The sequence below is a fragment of the Psittacula echo genome (assembly GCF_963264785.1).
Source record: "Psittacula echo genome assembly, chromosome: 7".
NCBI classification, from domain to species: domain Eukaryota; kingdom Metazoa; phylum Chordata; class Aves; order Psittaciformes; family Psittacidae; genus Psittacula; species Psittacula echo.
Window position 1 is genome coordinate 20417444 of NC_137740.1, and position 17337 is coordinate 20434780.

The window sequence follows — 17337 nt, forward strand, 5'->3', positions numbered from 1 at the left end:
GTATCCATGCTTAGAACTGTAGATCTACATCAGGACTATTTCTGATGACTAAAGCACATCTCAGCACTGTTTATAATGGACTTAATATGTTTTGAGCCATGTAGGGTAATGTGCTCATAAAATAATTGCTGTAAAGCAGTTGGTACTGTTTATAACAGTTTTCTCATCACGTTTATTACTGTTTATTACTGAATGATTCTAATTAGAATTGATCTGAAATGCATTAGAAATAGCACTAAGAGGTTTCATGTGTCTTTTGCTTTTCTCTTGGCGTCTTTCTAAACTTCTGACGCTCCTTCCTTCTTTGGCTCTGGCATGGTGGTGCTCTTTAGTCCTCAGAACAGGAAGAGGCATGATCCTAATCACTCTTGCCTTTCAGTCTTCATTATTGCTGGCAAAACATATTTGTTATTCTGCTGGACTTCTTACTGTTATGCTGTTAAAACAATTCAGTAATACGATGAATTGGGATATTCCAGTATTTAAAGAGCTGGCTTGCATGGGGTCTTGTTACTTTGTCCTTTCCTTGTGTTAAAAATGCTTTCAACTTACTACAACATTCACTTTGTTTAGCTTTCCAGCCTCACAAGATCTAATGGTCACTACTTCAAGAATCTTGCAGTCGTAATCAGAGGCAGGCAAAACAGGAAACGGTGTTTTTTAGAGTCCCTTTTGCACAATAAACCACAAGAACTATATTTACTGCAGACAGTATGGCAATATTGATTGTTCAAAGGGTAGGTACTTTCAAAGCAGAAGAGCAGGGCTATGACAAGTGGAACTCAAGGTTTGTTTCAAGCATGATACAGTTGAGTGATTTCTGCCTTCCTAATCAATATTAACCAGTGATTTTTAGTGGAATTCTGTTGAGATTCTTGAATGGCTTATAAATACTTGCTGAGTGTAAGTGCTGTTTTCCAGGCACAGAAGAGTGCTACATCTTTAAAAAATGCTTCTCTTGACTTCAGTTAAAAGCACAGAGGCATGCAAGCTCTGTCCTGCTGCAGTGGCTTTACAGAATTGTGTCTGAATGTATGTTTTCACAGACATGCAAAGCAAATGCTCTTATAAGAAATACTCCTTTTAAGTACTGGGTTTTTTTCTAGGCCCTCGTTGTAATGTGGACATTGATGAATGCATATCCAATCCCTGTCATAATGGTGGGACATGTATAAATGAAGTCAATAACTTTCGGTGTGTATGTCCTGAAGGATACCATCATCCTCATTGTCAGTCACAGGCAGATGGCTGTCTTAGTAATCCATGTGTACATGGCAACTGCACACATATTGCTAGTGGGTAAGTACTTATTGTCACGTTAAACTTACCTGCTGCCTTCTATACCTTGTTTTTTTTTCCTTTGCCAAGAGTTCCAGCTTGACTTGAGGTTTCTGATTTTTCTCTAAATATTTCTCAGATCAGGATCCGCACTAATTTGCTGCCCATGAAATCATCACAGTAAGGCGTAGACCTTTAGTCACCAGCTGCAGTCTGTGCTGTTTCAACATAGGTCTTTGTGTCCTGCATTGTATTCTTTGCTGTCTTTGCATGGGCATGTGGTGCAGGGTGGACTGCCACCATCTAAAGGGAGGATTTGGCAATTCAAGTGAGGAGTGAATGCCATTAAAATAAAGAAATAGTTTCAAACTGAATCTTTGTGGAGCAGCAGCTGTCTATTCCATCAAACTCTAAAATGTTAAGACTGGAGACTATTTTGTTGGCTAGTGCTGTTCTTGCTACCCAAATACTCTGTATGAAGGAACAGGCAGACAACTTTAGACAGCGAGAGAGAGAGAGTGGTATTCGACTTAGAACTGTTTGTCCAAGGCTGAGGTTTGGTCAACTTTAGTCATATTGTTGCATGCCTGAGAGAAAGGAAAGCTCTTTCTGGCAATTTTGATGGCAGTAGTTAACTTCTGAATCTTCCCATCTGGGAAGACCAAATGTTGATTTCAGGAGTCCTGAATCAGGCCTCTTTTTGGTAATGGTAAGTCTGGGAGATCAGGACCTGTGGAGTCAACAGGTTGGGGAGGTAGGGCTTATGTTTGTGAAACTTCTCAACTGTATTTGGAATAGCAGTGCCTCCCTCTTGTGTGCTGTGTCCTGGAAAGTATTGTCAGGACTTGGGCAAGGTAGTGATTGATTTACCACTGTAGCTCTGTAGGGCAGGATTCAGCAGTTTCGCTGGAGCTGGCTGGAAGGCTGCCTTTATTGGTAATTCAGCCTCTGTATAAGCTTGGAAAACAAATGTTTTGGTTCATCTTGTCTATCATCTGTCTTCTGCATTCAAGTTTATGCCCATGTACACTTTACACTTGGTGCCAGATAAAATGTCTTACTTGCATGACAGGGAGGGAGGCCAGTGTGTGTGTTGTGTGTCCCTAGTCCAGGGTGACTCACCAAGTCCTTGGTTCTGTGTCGTATGGGTGGAGCACTGCTCAACTTAAGGTTTTTAAACATGATGGAGAAGATTGCTCCTGCTCCCAGACAGCTGTTTTCATTTGTAACCACTGCTTTGTATTAAAGCAGTCTAGTTATCTTTGGAACCTATTGTTCCCTCCACTTTTTTAATTTTTTTTTTTCTGTCTTTGTTTAAATGTGTTGAGATGTTCTTATCAAAGCAGCAACATTGCTGTTTGACTGAGCACTGTGAAAACTGTAACGGAGGGAAGTGTGGCTTTAAGGGAGGGTTTATTTTCAGTGTTTCCAAAACTATACAGCTGGGGTAAGCAATCTAAACATAACTCTCGTAAAGAGAAGTCTTCTACTTTTCTCCCCAAAACTAATCTGCAGGAGAAACTGGAAGAGGAGTTATTTAAGAATGTTCTAAAATTACTGCTGTTTCTGCCTTTAAAGGTACAAGTGTGTCTGCGACCCAGGCTGGATAGGAGATTATTGTTCAACAGAAGGGAACGAATGTAAATCAAACCCATGCCAGAATGGAGGAACCTGTGAGGATCTGCTGAATGGATATAGATGTACCTGTAGGAAAGGATTCAAAGGTGAAAATTCAGAGAGAAGTTTGTGTTCTTTTATCTTTCCGCTTCATTGCACCATTTTAATCTTTTTATTAAACTTTACGGAAATAGGAATCAAGAGGCAAAATGCCAGGGTTGTATAAAATTTGATTACAGTCAGTTCATATAGACATGATACTAGAATACGTAGTATCTTAATATCTAAGCCTTGTTTGAATTCACTAAGAAATGTCCTAGTGGCAGCTCAGCTCAATTTTCTTTGTAAGAAAGTTAGACTGAGATGTGTAAGTGCACTGTGAATTGAGGGGGCATTAAACTTGGAATTACCATGGCTGCTGTCTGCTTGTACCCACTGAGCTCATGATGAGTGCTCCGATCCCCTTTCCTTCTGCTGAGATTTTTCAAATAAGGAAATGCTCTCCGCTGCTGTGTAGGATAATCATGCAAGTTACAACTCTTTATTCATTCTTCCAAGAAGCAGCAAGCTCTTAGCAGCATACTCTTACTGTTTTTTCCCCTGCTGCTCTCCAGGTGTGAACTGCCAGGTAGTGGTTGCTCCTTGTTCGCCTGATCCTTGTGAGAACTCAGGAATTTGCCAAGAATCTCCTGACTCTGAAGGCTACACCTGCCAATGTGCCCCTGGCTGGGAAGGTAATGTGGGTGGGGAACATACTGTACTGTCAGTACCAAGCAGTATTGGCATTGAGCCTTCTGACCATTGCCTTCTGAGGGATCTTACTTCTGCACTCTCCATTTTTTCAGGGGAGAGATGTACAGTGGATATTGATGAATGTCTCTCCAAGCCCTGCAAAAATCATGCTCTGTGCCATAATATTCAGGGCAGTTACCTGTGTGAATGTCGGCCAGGCTTCACTGGAGGAGACTGTGACAGTAACATTGATGACTGCCTTTCAAGTGAGTATCAGCAGATTGTCCTGTGTTTTCCAGTTTTCCCTAGAAATAATTTTTCTGTGCTGTTGATGACCACTATTTGACAATTACTGAAAGTTCTTCAATAACCTCTTACAAAAAATAAAAAACAAAAACAAAAACCCCAAAACTTAGCTTTGTAAGACTTGCATGTTTGAGGCAGTCAAAATCCATCACAGTCAGCTGCTAGAAATGGGCTACAGTGTTCTGACTGACAGCAGTTGTTCCCAAATTCTTAACTTGAAAAGGTCTTTAGAGTTTACATACTTCAATAATAAGGACTGTTAAATGAAGAATTACATTTGCCTGAAATTTTAATACACCAAGTTAAAGTAACACTGCAGGGCTTACCTGTATTTCAACATTAAGCTTGATTGAGGTGTGGTGGGAATCTGGGGTGTATCAGTCTTCCCTGAAAAGCCTCTGACATTAATATTCTGGAACGGGTGGGTCCTGTTGCTCTTGTGGTTATCCATTTGATTTGAAAGCATATTAATCAGTAGGAAGGCCTTCTGTTCCAGAACAGTTATCAGTTGCAGGAGGATAGCCCATACACAGATGAGTACTGAAATGGTTTAAATTATGGGAAAGCAAATGTTAATTTCATGCCCTTGACGATGCTGTTTACAAGGGAAACCAAATACAGAGTAACGTCTTTTTCTTGCTGGGCATGTTCTGTATAATCATCAGATAAAATCAAGAGTCTCCTGAGAAGTGTCATGTGTTTTAAAGTTCATCTCTTACTATTTGAAAAGTACTTTATCAAACCTCAGAGGAGTTCACAATGGTGTAATTTTTAAATTAGCTGGCAAAAAAAAAGCCTAAACCCTCTAATTTTCATTAGAATGCCTCAAAACCAAACCAAAGTCTTAAAGACTTCAGGTATGAATTTAGAGAGTTGTGTTTTGCATTGAAAAAAATCTTAATTTTGTGACTGCTTTTAAAGTAGGATCTAAACAAGTCTTAATATTAGCAAAAGTTACCATGGGAGACCCCAAAGCAGCACTGCTGAAAGAACTTCTGAAACATCTGGGTCAGCCTGAGCTTTTGATTGCCCCTCTTTGTGCAAACAGGTAGAGTACAAAGAATGTCAAAGTGCATTGACCCAGAGCCTTGCTTACTGAAGCCAACAAAATTATTGCTTGTCCTGTTAGTTTTTATGTGGGTGTCTGAAGATAAAAACATTTTTAAAGCATTCATCTTTCCCTCTTGAACAGCTGGGAAATCTCTCTCTGTTCCTAAGCATTCTGAGAGCTGTGAGATTCATCCTGTGTTGTCTGTTAGGCAGCACACCCATGAGGTTGAAGAAGAATTTCAAATTACTGCTACAGCTGATTTCATTTAGCATAACAAAAACCTTCCATGGCTTGAGCCAAATGTCTTTAATCTATGAAGCAAACAAACCCTCCAACAACAAGAACTTATTGAAAAGCTGATACTTGAGTCTCCTTTTTCTGTCAGTAAATGTGTGGTACAGAAAATTAACGTGCAGATTTTGGCTTTGGTCATAAATGGCTGACTGCCATAGACACAACGTTTTATAGCTGCCAGGCGTCTCACTTTGAATGTGCTTTTTCTCTCCAGTAGTCAGATGACCTTTAAATGGATGCAGGTGTGTCTCTTATAACACAAATTTATATCATGTGAACATATTTCTCGGTTAATAAATGAGATTTAATTACCTTTCACATCTGTTTCCTTCATTTACCAGTGAACAGAATGATCTTGTGCTGAGGTGCAAATTTTTGGTGGATTCTATTTGCATTTTCAAGTTTATATTTCAGTATTACTTAAAGATAGTCAAAGATAAAAAAAACTCTACTCTGTAACCCTTTTTTTCATTCCCCTTCCTGTTTCACCTTTTCCTCCCCTTTCCCAGTTTCTCTCCCTGCCTTCACATACATAGGCTTTTAGTCTAGGGAATGCAGAGTAGAAAAAGAATCTGGCTTCAGAGGCAATATCCAGCAGATGAAAGTGGGTCTTAAGTCCAAAAGTGAAAGGGGCAAGGTGGGAAGAAACTACTGTTTGGTAGAGATCTTTCAGGCAGATTGGTACTCGTGGGAGTAGAAGCAATACAGTAGTAGGGGGTGGCTTAGACCAAAAAATGGTGATACACAAATAACAAGGCTATGGTAGGGATAAAAAAAAAAATATGCAAGAAATGCAGAGGTGAGGAGAATCCAAGGTGATATATGAATTTGTGATTGTTTTCTGCCACCCTTTCCCCAATCAAGCTTTGATACTGGGAAAAGTGCTAAGTGTTCAGTAGCGCATAAGTGCTGATGTACATACTAATCACAGAACAGTTAGGGTTGTAAAGGACCTTAAAGATCATCTAGTTCCAACCCCCCTGCCGTGGGCAGGGAAATAACGTACACATTTGATTTGACTGGATTGCTTTCATGCTTAAAATTAAGCACACAAGTTCTGTCATGTGTTGCGCAGTGTCTGGAAAAGAGAGAATGGGCTGAGTTCTCTTTATGAATAAGAATTGGTGAGGAAGAAGAAATAGTTGCTGTGCTGTTTGTATTGTCTATCAGTAGACATTTGTCAAAAAAGCAGAGTTTGAATTTTAAACAACGAGACTGTGGGTGTGGTTTTGTTGGTTTTCATTGAGCAGATCCTGGCAGAGAAACTTTTAGGCCCTGAAGCTTGGCCTTGATCTGTACCACCTCACAAATTCGTCATTGATAATGCTTTGCAATTATCTTTTCCATAAAGTGGCTCAGAAAACCTTGTCAGTAGTCTATCAAGTTCTGTGCTGTGTGATACTCTTTTCTAAAAGCTACTACTCTAGGCCTGGCCCTTGACTGTTGCCCATTTTAATACTTACTGTAATGCTTCTGTCTCAGATCCCTGCCAAAATGGAGCTTCTTGTGTGGATGGGATAAACTCTTTCTCATGCATCTGCCTACCTGGATTTCATGGAGATAAATGTCAAACAGATACCAATGAATGTCTCAGTGAACCATGCAGAAATGGAGGCACATGCACCCACTATGTCAACAGCTACACATGCAAATGTCAGCCTGGGTTTGAGGGGACCAACTGTGAGAACAACATTGATGAATGCACTGAGAGGTGAGATAACTTCACTGTGCTGCTGTACAATGTCAGTTACTCTGAAGCAGTTTTTAATAATGAGGATCTGTTTTCCTGCCTTTCGTCACTTGGACATGCTTGTGATTCCTGCAAGGAAAACTTGCTTGCCTTGTGCAGGATATCAGATGAAAGACAGTTGCCTGCCAGAGTGGGTCTTCAGTTTGCACTAGTTAGAAGCTTAATTCCATTAGAGGAGAAACATGACAGTGTTTTGCAAATGCTGAGACAGTAGCAAATGCTAGCTTATTAAAACATAAATTATTTATAATTTTATAAGATCATTATCATATAGGAGAGGAGAAATAATTGATTGGTTATGAACAGTTGCTCTGTTGAGAACTACAAAAGCTGCAAAAATGGAAGCAATGGCCAACTCTTAGAAAGAAAGGAAAAATAAATTAGCCCTGATTATTGATAACAAATAATACGACGAGGCAACTAGGAAGAAAACTAAATTCACAAATTCTGTACTGGAAGGATTTAATCATCAGAAATATTTTAATGCTCACAAATTGGATGTGGTTTAGCAGTGTTCAGATAAAATCTGAGGTCATTCTAAGAGAAAGGTGTGAACTGAGTTAAAATGCTTAACAGTTGGTCCTTGTAGAAATGGTTGACTTGGTAGTTTTAAAAGCTCTTTGAGAGTTAACCCTGTGTATCCATCATCTGCCTGCATATTTTTTTTAAGCTTTGTTAGGAATGATGTAAGTAACGTCAGATTCTCAAATTGAAACAATTAATAATAAAGCTTGAAATTGTTAAAAAAAAGTTTTAAAACCCAGTCTGTTCTAGTCTAGGTACCAGAAACAAATAAGGTGCCTAATGGGAAGCTCTTGGTAATCTCATGCATTTTCTGCACATGAAAAAAAGATCTTTCTTATCTTTTATAAAATTGCATTTGTGGGGGAGGAAGTATTTTAATATTTTTTGCATAAGAACAGGATTGTGTCACTGATGAGGGTGTGTTTAATTTGCACAACAGTTGTTTAATCAAGTAAAGTATGTTGGGTGTTTAGCCTTGTTTCTTCCTTGCGGTTCATCCTGTTTTTGTTTTTGATATCAGTCAGGATAGAAACCAGTCTTGCAGGTATGAATGAAGGATGTAGCAATTTTCAATGCTCTGCCAAGCTAAGCCAGTCACACCTTCTCAACCAGAATTTACTGAGCTGTACTTAAGAGCTCCATGATGGTTGGCTAATTTAAATTTGGTTCAAATAATTCTTCCATGTCTTGTGTGAGAAACCGCCTGTGGGAGAGTGCCATCTTCTTTTGGAGATGGGTACCTGATTTCAGTGAAACATACCAAGTGACTGACAGTTCCTCTGCCTTCTCTTCCTTGTTTTGCCTTGAATGTAAACAGCAGTTTCTGCTCTGTGTAAAAAAGAATTCAGCCCACAAGACAGAAGAACCTATTTCTGATAAGCAGGTTAACATTGACATCTCTACTGTAATCACAGAATTTAAATACTTTAGAACTTGGACTCTTGCACTGGTAGTTCAAGGAGGTGAGTCAGTGGCTTCTCTTACAGAAGTACCCTTTGAGAGTGCACAAAACAGGTAACAAGCATGAATTTGTTTTGTGTACTTTATCAAACTGATTATCTTGAGTCTGATCTAGGGTTATTTTCAGAGAAACAGGAGTTTCCTGGCAGGCATTTCTTTAGAAAGGAAAAGGAGTCAGTTTTGCATGAGGCATCACTTCTGACTTTCCCAGTCACTTCTCAGTAGGACACCTAATCTGGCAGAATTTATGATCAGAAAGTTAGGGGGAGGGGGACAATTCCTTTGATCTGAATTCTGCCAGGGCATGTATGAGTAGTTTTGCTAATCAAGGACTTAAGGTTCTCATGAGAAGAGGAGACAGGGATTTAGCAATACCAATACTTTCACATAATTTCGGTAAAGAGCATGCTTGTGTTTTGCATGTTATATGAACTGTTTGCTTGAGAAAACGTACCTGTGACTCCTTTGAAGCTTTAAAAAAATGTAAATTGTTTTGTTTCTCATAAATCATAATACAATTGTAATTTGTAATAAAATTTGTATAAAATTAATCAGTTTGAGCAAGCCACACACCTACCTGGTACGGTACTGTTTGTGGTCAGATTGAAGCTGAGAAGATTTCATTAAATAAGTTACCTCCATCACTAATGACTCACTGAAGGCCTGCTTTACTTTTTTCACCTGCCAAGGTAAAAGACAGCGAGCTGGAGGTTGAGCTGGAGTCCCCTGGAACTGCTTTTACCTGATTTATGCTTCTTTATCAGGATGTTACCAGTGGTCAGAAGATCCTGTAATCTGGTTTTCTTTCTTATTTCAGTAATGTTTATGTGCTGGTTTGGCTCTAAGCTAATTGCATTTTGTCTCAGCTTACCCTTGTTCTCACTGTCTTGCAGCTCCTGTTTCAATGGAGGTACTTGTGTGGATGAGATCAATTCCTTTACTTGTCAGTGTCCAGTGGGGTTTACAGGACCCTTCTGCCTCACAGAAATTAACGAGTGTGATTCGCGTCCTTGCTTGAACAAAGGCTCTTGCGTGGACAGCCTGGGCACATACCGATGTATATGTCCTTTGGGTTATACTGGGAAGAACTGTCAGGTGGGTCATGTTTTCTTGCCCATTTTGCACAGGGCACTGTTGTTTGAGCTGTCTTACAGTAGAAGTGACTTGGTTAGATGTGAGGTACCAAACACACAGAGCTCTTGTTCATTCTGTGCTGGTAAGAGATGGTTTGCCTGTTAGCCCTAGGAAAAATAAATCCAGTGACTCTGTCTGACAGAGCAAGTGCCCCCATTCAAAACTCTAGAAATTGAAAGTGTCTGTGTGCAAAGAGGAGAAAAATGCTTGGTTACTTATGAGAACAGGCATCATTGGAACTTTCTAGATTAATTTTCTTGTTAAATCAAAACCAGCTGTTGGCTTTGAAAATGGCTGCATTTCATTTGCAACATAAAATTGTCTGGATTAAAGGCAGAATCCTGTATTTAAAACAAAAGATGTCAAATAAACACAAACCAGAAAGCAGAATATCAATCTGATTAGCAAGACCATGATTTCACTGGTTTATGTTTTTTACAGGGAGGTGTAGTTATTATGGGTTGATTGTAGACTATTTTTCTGTCAGAGGCCAGAAAATGTTTTGAGGCAGTAACTGATGCTCTTGCCCTGCTCACAACCTCAATAAAAAGCTCTAGTCTTACTTGCAGACTTAAGTTCAGGCAATTTACAGTTTTCCACAGTTGAGCATCAGAGCTGCAAACCCATTCTGTAAATGACTGACTAGTACCTATTAAAAACTTTAAACTTGGCATATCACAATGGAAACAGAATGCTGATTTAATTTTTCAAATCAGAGGTTTTTTCTTCTTTTTCTATGCTTATCAAAACAGCAAGAATGATTTTAGACTATTTCTAGCTTTGGAACAATAAGCGCTTTATTGGCTTCCTTCATAAGTAGTCTGAGTGCTGCCATTAGAAAAAAAAAAAAAATCCATGCATTTCTCAAACTACTGGAAAATACTACAGTTCTGTAAGAATTTTGCAACTGTCTTTCATGCCAGTGTGCCTTTGCAAAGCAGTGGTTGTTGGAAGAAGCAATTTAATAGCAGTGGGGGAGATATGTATGAAGTATGTTGCTAGACATTAAATTGTCACGTCTGCTTCTAGGTATTGCTAATGGAGGAAGTGAATGCAAAGTAATGAAGTGATATAAAAAAGCAACCTCTCTGCAACCCTAATTATGCATTCTGGGCACACCACTTAGACCTCATTGGGAGAATTAGCATTGAGAGTGATTGTAAAGTACTGTGAAGTTCAGTAGCTCCTCTTCTGTTACGCTTGCATTGTTTTTACTTGAGAAAAGGATTAATTTTCCTGTCCCCAAATTAAATGTTGTGGATTCTCAGAAAGTTTGCTTTATTTTCAGAGAAGCTTGACCATAATGTATTACTCATTTGATACAAAGAATCTAAACTTTCTAATTTTATAAGTACTATTCAAAGCTCTATTGGCGAGATTTGTAGATTACAGCTACACTCTACTTCTTGTCTTAGTGGTAAACTGGCTTGACCTAATTAGCAAAGCTAAATAAGCAGCACAAAATCAGACAATGATTCATAAGTTATAGAGTTTGCATGTAAAACAGTCAGCTACTCATTACAAATGCAGAGGCAAGAGACTTGCTGGTTTTCTTCTTCACGCTCAACTACATGTGATAAAACTTAATTCCAATGGGTTTTTTTGGTTGCCTGTGAAAGCACAGATTTTTCTACTTTAATCTGTGTAAGGAGACAGTTTGCATCTGAAAAGCAGAACTTTCTGCAATTGAAATTGCATTTTACAGCCAAAATCCAATACTACTTTAAAAACCTTATCCTTCCCTCAAGTCAGCTTGAAATCAGATAGCTGTATTACCTTGAAGACTAAGTGCTCAAAAAGGAAATGATAGTTAGTGGCTGGTTTATATTACATCAGACAGAGTTATTTTGGGTCCTCACTCCATTTTCATATGATGATTTGCTGAATTTTAGTCTATTTGTTTGGAAACTGTTGGTTTGGGTTTTGGTTTTTTTTTCAATATAGGAATCAAGAAAAGCAGTGTACTTTGCCCCATCTTCAGTTATGAAACAGTTTTGGGGTTTCAATTGGATCTCAGGAGATAGGGAAACTCAGAGAAACCATACTAGGGCAAATGGAGTGAAAAGCAGGTATGGTAAGCTAATGACAAAAAGGAAAAACAAAGCTCAAAATGTGGAACACATTTGTCATCCTCAATAAGCAGTGAGGACAGGAGGGTTTGGGAGAAGAAAGGGCCCTTGTTACTGTTGATAGCTGGAAGCTTCCTACTTACATGAAACTAGAAGCCTAATCCAAGATAAAACTGAATTTTCTCAAATCCAGCCAAAGATCCCTCTGCAGAGGATCAGCTTTTCCTCTTCAAATGATGCTGCCATCTGGGATTTACTTCTCTGTACATTTGTGCTTTCCTAGGCATATGAACTCTTGAGACTGCCAGTGAAGCACCTGGCTTAGACTTGGGAAGTAGTGCCCCTTTCTTTCCATCACCACATGGAGCCAGTTATGCAGAACTTCCTTTCTTTGCTTCTTGAGTTTGTACTCTTGAGTTGTGTTCCTTACTGCAGTTGCCATATATCATGTTGGTTTTTTTTTCTTCAGGCACTTATGGACCTGTGCAGCAAATCTCCCTGTAAGAATAAAGGCACGTGTGTCCAGCATGGAGCCCACACTCGATGTGTCTGTCCGTCTGGCTGGACTGGTGCTTACTGTGATGTGCCAAATGTCTCCTGTCAAGTAGCAGCTTCACAAAGGGGTAAATAAGCATTATCTGTGCTTTAACTGAAAACATTTCCCCATGCATCATTAATCTCCACCTCCTTTCCCCATGCATCGTTAATCTCCACCTCCTTTCCCCATACACCTGTGAAGACAGCATGCATTGGAAGTCCTAGAGAGCTTTGTCTCTAGGTGGTCAATCATGATCGCTTCTAAGCTAAAAGGCTCTCTGCACAGTTATATTTGGGCATCGAGTCTTTCCTGATTGTTCCTGATGTAAGAATTCTACCATAAAAATATTAGAAAAGGAGAATTAAAAATTTTATGAAGTCTCAGAGTTTCAGTAATACTGTTTTACATAGACTGCCTTTTTGGATAATACATCAGCTGTTTATACCTTTCTGCTAAATCCCAGGCAAGGCAGGTTTAAGACATGTTGTCCTTGTACAAGAAGGACATCTCAAAACTCATGATCCGTGTTAAAATAACACAGCAATACAAATACTTCATGCCAGGGTTGATGCTGATGATCCAAAGGGGTCAGAGCAGTGACTTCATTTGGAAGTCAGTTGTGGTTCTGACCCACTGTAATTTAAAGAGTAGCCCTCCAATTTTTGAGTTTCAACTTTTCAATTTTTTGGGTCTAACCATATTAATTCCTGGCTGAGCTACCAACACTGGCAGCAAGTGTTTTTTACATGGCTGCTCACTTTATTTACCTTTGTTTCAGGAGTCTCAGTGGACCAGTTGTGCCAGCACTCTGGTCACTGCCTCAATGTGGGAAACACACACCACTGTCAGTGCCAGGTGGGTTACACTGGCAGTTACTGCGAGGTGCAGCTGAATGAATGTGACTCCAGCCCCTGCCAGAATGGTGCTACCTGCCGGGATCACCTGGGTGGATACCAGTGCGAGGTAATGCATGGTGTTTTAGTAGGAAGAGGTCTAAATATTTAAGAACATTGTAATGCAAAGGAATCAAAAGAAATCAGAAACACATGCAAGTGGTAGAATAGCTTCAAAGAGGGGATAAAAGCAACCTGCACCTGGAAAGAATTTTTAATTTAGCTGTGGTGAAAGCAGTGCTCCTGAGAGGCTTTTAAAATGGAATTAGAGGTGTGATCATAAGCAGGTGTGGTTGATGGACATTTGAACTCTTGGCCTGTTTGGAGATGGAGTTCTTATCTTGAAAGATTTTTTTTGCCTGAGGTGTGATTTATATTAAAATATATGTAGAATGCAGTAAAGGAATGTTGTGTTCTCCTTACCGGGTGGGCAAAGTATCCCTTATCTCTCAGGACAGGAGATGCCTTCCACTGCTGTTTCCTACAGCTGATGCAGAGAGCAGTGTAGACCATGAGATCATGGTATATCAACATTCCTAAGCTTTTCAGAATGGTAGAACACCTTGGAAGCTCATGCCCAGAAGTAAAGGATGAGTTTTATGTAAACCTTAAGTCAAAATGACTAAGCTAGTCTCAGTGCTAGAGTGTGTCAGGGTTTGATCACTATATTTTGCAGGAATAAAGTCACTCAAATTCAATCATGCAGTGGTTGATTAGTCACATGGTCAAGTTGTGTGCTTAAGCTGGCTGGCTTTGCAGCCCTTGAAATCACTTGCAGTTGTATAGCTACAAAGGCAGTCATAATCTGTCCCATTGAGGGCTTGTTTTGTCTGTGTTAGCCTTTCAAAGATGTCTACCAGTGTATCTGTTAGAAGAAGATTATTCACACTTATTTTTATACTGGCAGTGTGTGCCTGGATACCAGGGTGTCAACTGTGAATATGAAGTGGATGAGTGCCAGTTTCAGCCCTGCCAGAATGGAGGAACATGTATAGACCTCATCAATCACTTCAAGTGCTCCTGTCCGCCAGGAACTCGGGGTATGAAGCTCAGCAATTAAGTGAATGTTATAAAAGTGAATTTTCCTTTCTGACTACTGGTTTCATAACGCAGAGACTAAAGGGAATGCATTATTTTCTTTGAAGAATGTTCCCAAAATGCACTGAATCCCTTGAGATCTATATTTTCCCTTTAAAAATAAATGCAGCGGGGTTTTTTTGTCCTCTCTCTTTTTTTTTTTTTTTTTTTTTTTAAGGAATAGGTCATGACAGCATCCTTTGGGAACGTATGACCCATCTTTGGCAACGGGGATGGATGAGATTGCCATTAAGGTTTCTCCCAAGCCTGTCTGTTTTGATGTAGTGAATTCAAGGTTTCTTTTTGGCTGAGATGCTATGAAATACACAGAAAACTTGCTTAGTTCTTACGTAAAGTTCACTGCGTTTCTTGTTTAAATTTTAAAGTTCACTGCATTACTTGTTTAAATTTTCATCCTTTATTGCACTCTGTCCTGGAGCCTTTTGTACAAAGACTGCCCCCCATGGCAGGGGTTGGAACTAGATGATCTTTAAGGTCTCTTCCAACCCAAACCATTATATGATTCTATCAAAGTTCAGTGCCTGTAAGCTAGCTTAAACTATTTTGGCAAATTCAAGCTTATATTAAAAGCTTTTTTAAAAAAAAAAAACACCACAAACTAAACCAACAAAACCCCAGCACAGTTACATGATGGTGGTTTTCAGTAACTATGATTCTGCAGCCTGTTTGATGTCTTGTCTCCTGAAACCTAACCTTTCATTCCCTGTTCTCATCTGACGGCCCTGACTTCTCCCTTTTGAAATATTCAGGATTGTGCATTTTTAACCCCTCAGTGAATGCTTTCTCACTTTTTCTCTTAAGCTTATTTCTCAAGTCAGCTAAAAATTTTACATTTCTCTGAACTTATATTTTCTTTCTGAAGTGTGTCATCTCAGCATAGGCAAAATCTCCAGATGTGTGTCAGATAGAACTAAATTCTTTGTTCATAAAGTAAATTTAAGTAAAATTATAAAATGATCTAATATATCTGCCTCCTGTCCGTGCATATTACCAGTTCATTCACTTCAGTATGGCTGTCAGCACATCTCCTCAGTCTGGATAAGTGTTTATTTCATTATAAATCATTGCATTAGCAATTCTTCATGTATTGTTCTTAGCTGTATTGTACTGCTTTTAATTCTTAAGTTTTTATTTGTTGAGGTGGATTACTGTTTGGATGTGACATTTTATTTTTAATTATTTTTTAGTAAATGAAAGGAATTAAAGGAGACTGATACAATAACTTATGATAACTCACGACTTAGCTTTTATCCCTGGCCCAGTTTGAAATGAGTGCTTTACTGCTGCCAACATAAGTGTATAACTATGTTTAGGTGAATGACTTTACTTGTTCCAGATAAATCAACTCTATTAACAGACAAAACTACTTCTCAGCTTACCCTCTCTGTCCCCTTTCATCTGTTAGGCTTGTGGTGAAGGCAGAACCAGTACAAGACATTGCCTCTTTACAGGGAACCTTGTAGGGAGAGGAAGGAACTGCCATTTCTTCTCATGGTGTTGGGAGTTTACTGTAGATCCCCAGAAGTCCAACTGCAGGAATGGCATGCTGGCCAGCAATCTGTGTTTTATCGCAGTCGTTTTTCTGTTGGTTTGCTGTTGCTTGTTTTAATGCTGTTGCTACAAATGCTCTTTGCCAAGTTACAGGGTTACCGCCACATTAAATGAGCGGTGGGAAGCTCACAGCCTTGCAAGGACAGCACAGGGCTTTTTGCCTATGTTCAGTCGCAGAGCTAAACTGAGTGCATCTTTTTTGGTTTTGTTCTGTTTTCTCCTTTTTAATTATGTCCTTAAATTAAGTTAAGCATGAAAGCTGGTAAGTACCAGTATAACCTACCATTGAGAACAGCCTGGATCTAGAACATACGCTCTATGAACATATGCTCTATCAGAACGTAGGTCTGATCTGAGGCTGTCTGCATGGGGTATGGATTGCATTAAGTTGGGATCTTTACCTGTGTGTATCAGGGACTGTGTGTGACATAGTCTTAAAACTTGATGAGCAGCTTAGGAAATGAAGCCATGACACTTTTTGCTGTCTTGACAGGCCGTTTCTGTGAGGAGAACATCGATGACTGTGTTTCAGACTCAGGAGTACCTCGCTGCTTTAATGGAGGGCAGTGCATTGACCAGATTGGGGGCTACAGCTGCATTTGTCTCCCAGGCTTTGCAGGCGAGCGATGTGAGGGAGATATCAATGAATGCCTCTCTAATCCTTGTAACCCTCGTGGAAGTCTGGACTGTGTTCAGCTGATAAATGATTATACGTGCATCTGTCGTAGTGCTTTTACTGGTGAGTAGTCGTAAACATGCTTTCAGTTTCAGAGTAATATCTTGAAGAATGGTCATTCTTTCCCTTTCTGGCAATCATGTTATCTAGTCACTTCCCCTTACAGTATCTGATGATTTCCTTACACCATGTCTCAGTTTTTAAAGCAGTCTTTTAAACCTTCTAAGAAACTTGGTTTCCAGAGCTGTCTCAAAAGAATCTCCTGAAACACCTGGCTGCCAGGATTTTTTTCTGTGGTGCTTTTCTCTTCTTCATAATTTCACATTTCTAATATTGGAAGTGTAACTGTTCATGTGTCAGCTTTTCCATGGATTTTCCTTTTGCAAGGAAGCATATGAATTTTCTGTATAAATCATGGTACCTACAATTAGCTTTTGGCCTCTTTTCTACCCCTTGCTCCCTTTCCTCCTTATACTGCTATGTGGCCAGTATGGAATATTCTGTGTATAGATAGACTGTACATTCTTAGCTTAGTGATGTGATCCTTCCACAGTCCAACTTTGAATCACAACTTTGCAAGAATTTCGCACTGAGAAAACTGATGCCTCCCACTGGGCATAAGTTTTGGCTAATAGTCTCCAGATGTATCTAACTTTCAGCTTTCCAGTTTCTATGTCAGTTTAACTTTTTGTGTATTCAGTTTTCCTCTGTTTAAACCTTTCGCTTTCCCTGCTTACCAGTAACCTTTTCTTCATGCTTTACCAGTAGTTTTTACTCTTCTTTTCTTTTTTTTTTAAATGTAAAGCAGCTATGATTTTCCAGTAAATTTGTGATTGTCAGATGCAAAGAAATCACAAAGATGTAC

At 39.3% G+C, this 17337-nt stretch overlaps 1 protein-coding gene across 1 annotated transcript in view; it reads left to right on the top strand.

Moving 5' to 3' along the window:
- The window catches only part of NOTCH2 (notch receptor 2), a gene marked incomplete at its 5' end in the record, with an annotated part of 83565 nt that overhangs the window by 52418 nt on the left and 13810 nt on the right, over positions 1 to 17337 (top strand). The window contains 10 exons of the mRNA XM_080624167.1: positions 1107 to 1299; positions 2857 to 3002; positions 3510 to 3629; positions 3741 to 3893; positions 6761 to 6989; positions 9407 to 9608; positions 12186 to 12339; positions 13033 to 13217; positions 14055 to 14187; positions 16290 to 16535. Coding sequence (XP_080480293.1) covers positions 1107 to 1299; positions 2857 to 3002; positions 3510 to 3629; positions 3741 to 3893; positions 6761 to 6989; positions 9407 to 9608; positions 12186 to 12339; positions 13033 to 13217; positions 14055 to 14187; positions 16290 to 16535 — 1761 coding nt within the window. The remainder of the gene's footprint in view (positions 1 to 1106; positions 1300 to 2856; positions 3003 to 3509; positions 3630 to 3740; positions 3894 to 6760; positions 6990 to 9406; positions 9609 to 12185; positions 12340 to 13032; positions 13218 to 14054; positions 14188 to 16289; positions 16536 to 17337) is intronic.